General features: G+C 40.6%; 1 protein-coding gene across 1 annotated transcript; it reads right to left on the reverse strand.

Moving 5' to 3' along the window:
• Positions 1-23: 23 nt before the first annotated feature.
• Positions 24-5,491, reverse strand: ormdl1 (ORMDL sphingolipid biosynthesis regulator 1). The gene is made up of 4 exons (XM_056289717.1): positions 5,382-5,491; positions 3,432-3,611; positions 1,776-1,927; positions 24-981 (listed from the first exon to the last, which is right to left on the reverse strand). The coding sequence occupies exons 2-4, from the start codon at positions 3,603-3,605 to the stop codon at positions 846-848; spliced, it is 462 nt and encodes a 153-aa protein (XP_056145692.1). The 5' UTR covers positions 3,606-3,611; positions 5,382-5,491; the 3' UTR covers positions 24-845.
• Between the last annotated feature and the right edge of the window lie 186 nt (positions 5,492-5,677).

Genomic DNA, 5,677 nt, shown 5'->3' on the forward strand with positions numbered 1-5,677 from the left:
AGGAAATACCACATTTTGAGGGCACAAAATATTTTAATGATATTAGGAGGCTGAAGGGTTCAAAATTACTATGAGCCATGGTCAATCGACACAGTACTGACTGCCTTGATAATGGCTACTGCTCATATTCCAAACAAAACAGCTACATGACAGTAAGTACATAAGAAGACATCGTAGATCTGCCTCAGTAAACACTTAACCTGGAAACAAATTGACTTTTTTTTCTTCTCTCACATACTTGTTTTATACATACAGGACCTTAACATTCACACAACAAAACAAAACAAAACACTATATACAATGAAAAAGCCTGCCCTATCTGATTGACTTACAAATGAGAAATGATTCACATACCAAGGAAATCCTGCAAACGAGTAATGTTATTTCGTTCTTCATAGAGCATAAATAAGACTTGACACCCATCCCAAAATGAGAGTGTACCAATAAATGAGCCATAGGCACCTACGCTTAAGAAGAACACACATCTTTAAAAAATACATTTAGGACATCTTTGTGGCTACAAATTGTAACTTACTAGGTCTTTGTCACATGTGACGTGAGGGCAAGCAAAACTGAAAAACATTTCATCCCAAAACCTGGGCCAGCCCAGGTTTATGCAGGCTGAAAATACACCATTCAATATTCACTTAAGTTAGTAATGCATATGGCATTCTTTCCTCTACAAATATGCCCCCCTCTTAAAATATCTCACTTTAAACCTGACATATCTAAACAATGACAGACATTTAAACATACTGTACAAAATCTAGGACGTACATTGTTGGTACAGATTACAGGGGGTTAACTAACTTTGCTACGAGGCACAGCACTTTCTAACTATCATCTTAATATTTGTTGATGCCAAAGAGTCTCACTCCATGTAGTTGTGGCAGTTTGGGGATAAGCACACTCAAAAGTGAGGCAGTGTTTATGACAAAGTGTGTTGTATCATACTTTGTGTAGAAGCTTGCCAGGAAATATCTGTTGAAGAAAGCAGAAAATGATTCCACATTGGAGATTGAAAGTCCTGCAACATAAACAGCCTATCAAGACCATACTGTGTATGCTAATGGTTGTCTCAAAGACCTTAGTTATATGTTGACACAATTAACAAATTGGCCCGTGCAGAGCTGCAATAAGTTTCTGCTTTTCAGCTTTTGACATGTCATGTGACACAGTGAGTTTTCCATGACTACTTGTTCTACTACTTGTTCTCTTGTCGGATATCCTATTTGAATGTCCGAGGCCTTGTTTGGGCACGATAAATAGATTTGCATAATCAGAGGATTTCTGTTAATTAGATAAATAAGAGCCACGGTTTACAAATTCAACATCTGATGGGCTCAACACAAAAATAAATTTTCATAACACTAAAGCCTTTTTGGATATTTATAATTTTCACCAGGTGGGGAAACAGCTCTCAAGTGCAATGATTTTCCAGGTCAACCATTACCTCTGCTCCTCTAAATAACGCAGTAACATGAAATCAAACAAAAATAATCATGTAAATGATTTTCCAGGTCAACCATTACCTCTGCTCCTCTAAATAACGCAGTAACATGAAATCAAACAAAAATAATCATGTAAATGTAGCAGTGATGTTTCCTATCATTTTTTTCTTCCCCATTTTCTGATCCCCAGTGCTCATAGAAAGACACCAATAGTTTTGACTATATTCAAAGCTTCAGCTGCAGTGCAATGTAAAAGTCTCAATTGTCTTCAGCAACAGCCAATTCAGAAGCAAAAAGTTAAATGATACCGTTATTTATACGTACAGAATAATTGGAGAAATAGTGAAAAACTTTCTTGATGATGTGAACTGCACGCCATAGTCAAGCTGTTCCCAATGCGTGAGAAGTCTGGCTTTTCCCTGGTCTGGGGTCTCAAACGGTGTGCCTTTCACTGCGTGCATAAAAACATACATCCCCTGCAAAAATGACAATTGAGCAGTTTAATGATATATACTTAAACCATCTTGCATTAACTACCATATACAGAGTACAACTCTGATTTAGATGCATGTAAGTATGCAACTCAGGAGTTGGAATGTCATTTTTGGTTCCCATCAGTACATTCTTTCTCCATGCTCCATATTAAATTCTAGTCTGGCATACAGCTGTCCCTATCTAACTTCAGTGGCAAGAAAAATAGATTAACTAATGTAAAAGTCACACTTTGAAGAGCCACACCATTCAATTAATGTGAGAATGACGTTCTGCAAACCAATAATAATGCATTCCCAAATTTGTTATGCGATACACCAACGTTAACTAACAAACCCTTAGAATTCCTTATTAAAATGAAAAAGTAAGAAAGAGGGCAACGAAATAAGTTAAATCACCAATGGGCTCATGGCTGGAAACAAATCACAACAATGGTGCTGTATTGTATGGAAAACAAAAGACTGTAGCTAATGCAGAAATGAAGAAGCTACTCTTGTTTGCCCCCCCCCCATTTTCTCCTCAATTGTACTTGGCCAATTATCCCACTCTTCTGAGCCATCCCGGTCGCTGCTCCATCCCCTCTGCCAATCCAGGGAGGGCTGCAGACTACCACATGCCTCCTCCAATACATGTGGAGTCGCAAGCTGCTTCTTTTCGCCTGACAGTGAGGAGTTTCACCAGGGGGACATAGTGCGCAAGAGGATCATGCTATTCCACCCGGTTCCCCCTCCCCCCAAACAGGCATCCTGCCCGACCAGAGGAGGTGCTAGTGCAGCGACCAGGACACATACCCACATCCGGCTTCCCACCCGCAAACACGGCCAATTGTGTCTGTAGGGACGCTCAACCAAGCTGGAGGTAACACGGGGATTCAAACCAGTGATCCCCGTGTTGGTAGCCAACGGAATAGACTGTTACGCCACCTGGACGCCGAAGAAGCTACTCTTAACAGCATTTCATACTGCACTGATACATAATCCTTGCCAGCTGCTACCAAGCCGAGGCTAGTAAGGGATGTCATGCCACTGACTTTGTTTCATTATTAGAGGCCAACCATATGAGAATTAAGGGCTAGTCTTGTCTGCTTTGCAACAAGGACATCATAATAACTAACCAATAATGTTGTCACAGGAACAGCTTCACAGAAATAGATAAATAAGCAGCAGAAATTGTGACACTATGCCAATTTTTGGCTTTTGGCTAAGCATGACTAACCAGTCTAATAAACCAAGTTTATTCAGGTGGCAATTGTTAGGTAAGACCTAAGATAAAAGCAGACTGAAAACACAAGGTCTTAAGCAATGGTTTATAAATTCCTTGCTCCCTAATAAACCATTTGTTCAAATATATGCAAACTGGATTACCCAATGTGTGGTCTACACTAGCATCATTTAAGAAGGTTTTTAAAAGCACGCCGAAATTAAATCACTGAATTCTTTTGGAACATTCCATCGCTGGCAGTAGGGACAGTGTGAGGATAGAACTTACAAAGTTGTGTATAATATTAGTGAGGGTCCACACTACAGGCACACTGAAGAAGGGTATGCTTAGCAGCACGATGTGAAGCATTCCAACACCAAGAGCATAGGTAAGCCAAATCCCTCGACTGTTCATCACTCGAGTGTTTGGGTTCACCTCACTGTGTGCCACACCCACATTCATTTTAGTCTGTGAACAAAAACATTTGTTAATGATTCATGTATATGGGTATAAAAGTTGGGCTATACAGTTACATGAGCAGAAAATGTCAAACATAGTTGTCATGGTAACCAGTGTTGATGCAGTAACCTAACTTTCATTTTACATCCAGGCAATTGGAAGTTGTACTTCATTAATAACCATTTGTTTTAATCATTTCTAGATTCTGTGTCACAGTGGCAACAAGTAGCCTAGCTGCAATTGATGACAGTCTGAAAAGAAGACAGAATGACTGTCATGAATAAACATCTCAGGTAGGTACTAAAGGCTGAAGTAGCACAGGGTAAGCGCAGAGGGGGAAATGGATGCCATTCTGAGGTGACAGCATTTTGTCCAGATGTGAATTATGAGGCTGAACTTCAGAAAGACCACAATTCCCAAACAGGCATGTAAACAGCAAGAGTTTATCAGCCTGTATGTTACTGGGCTCTCTGCCGACATATTTTTCCAAAGGAGCTCCTACACCGAAAATTTCTGATGGACATAAATTTGAGAGAATATATTGAATATATTGCAAAAGATTATCCCAACTTTGCACCTGCAACTGTAAAATTGTCTTTTGTTTTTCTCCAGAGCACATGCTACTCCAGTGGCAGCCCCCGTACAACATTAGGTTCATTGCAAGTTCATTAATGATAACTCTTTATGCAATCCTGTTCAACTTTGCCCTCTGGCAGACTTTGAAATTTGGTAGTGATTGCAAGAAACTGAGCATAGCTTGCAATCGTTAAAAGGCAAGCACACCCCTACACCATTCACAAGCCAGGGACTGGTGAATTCCAGTATTACCTAGGTGGCTGTTTCATTTAACTAAATTTACGTTTCTAACAGGGAAACAACCTAAAAAAAAAAAAAGCAGCTGGTGACCTGCCTTTGCTGCAGGCAGAGTACAACATTTACCAGCTATGGAAAAAAATTGGTAGTATTTTAAGGAGTCAAGTGTTGACCCTGATGGGAGTAGTTATTAGTAATACTGCTGCTTGTGAGACTGACAGACCAAGAAATACTTTGCAATTAAATTTTAAACTAAGTAACAATTTGGGTCTATACCAAGTTCTCACTGAACCCCACCTGGACTTGGGACTACTTCCAGCCTAAATCGAAAGTTCAAAGTTGCCTCGACATTTATATTCGTAGACATATTCAGATAATGATCAAGTTCTGAACACGACCTGTCAGAACTGACAACCGAAACACTTAGCGGGGGGGGGGGGGTCAGCTTTTAAGAAAGTAACCTACACAGTTTTAGAGCCAACTGGGGAAACAGCTGCACGCTTTTGCAAGGGAAAAATCAAGCTAAAATTGCATGATGCAAGGCTCAACAATTGCCAGTGGGTTACAAACCGACAAAAAGTCCTGGGTATTGGTCTATTTGCTGGTTGATTGCCATTGCTGAAATAATGTACTATGGCCTTGCTTCAACATTCAACTGATGTCTGGGGATTTCGCGACTGAAATAGACGAGAATCCCCATCTGATTTAAGTATTCAACTCAATCATGCAAACTAGCGTTATCTACACAAGCTGGCCAACATAAGTAATTTCAGAGATGCTAGATTCAGTCTGTAGCCAACTTATTATGAAAGGCTATACTGAATGTTTTCATTTCGGGACATAGTCCTAGCCACATCACCACATCTCCCCACAAATTGATCCAGCCTTAATCAGGGAAACATGACGCGCACGTCAAAAATGAACGGCGTGAAACACAATTCGCACAACTAAGAGTTATATACTTACTGCAGCAGCAGTGAGCAGGAATTTATATTTTAAACCAACCCTGCTACAAAAAAGGCAACCTCCTTATAGATTTGTGTACGGCTCCAAGGCGCAGAGCACGTCGCAGATCGCAATAAGGCGGAAGTAGATGTGAGTTCCTCCGGCATTAAATCCCGCCTTGTTGTCACTCGCAGCCAATCATCAATTTCGCTTATCTGAGAGGGAAGGGATGCGTGTGAAGCGCGAATATCGGGTCTACTTCCGCCGGATTGTTGGCGATTGAGAGAGCCGACGAGGAATCCCTGGACCGGAGTGAG

This window comes from Lampris incognitus, chromosome 11 (assembly GCF_029633865.1).
Source record: "Lampris incognitus isolate fLamInc1 chromosome 11, fLamInc1.hap2, whole genome shotgun sequence".
Taxonomy (NCBI): domain Eukaryota; kingdom Metazoa; phylum Chordata; class Actinopteri; order Lampriformes; family Lampridae; genus Lampris; species Lampris incognitus.

Excerpts from the sequence above, each read along its gene's own strand:
- ormdl1 (XM_056289717.1), bottom strand. The coding sequence starts at position 3,605 with ATGAATGTGGGTGTGGCACACAGTGAGGTGAACCCAAACACTCGAGTG. Across the intron at positions 1,928-3,431 it reads CTAATATTATACACAACTTT|GGGATGTATGTTTTTATGCA; the intron begins GTAAGTTCTATC and ends TCATTTTTGCAG. Across the intron at positions 982-1,775 it reads ACTATTTCTCCAATTATTCT|ATATTTCCTGGCAAGCTTCT; the intron begins GTACGTATAAAT and ends TTTCTTCAACAG.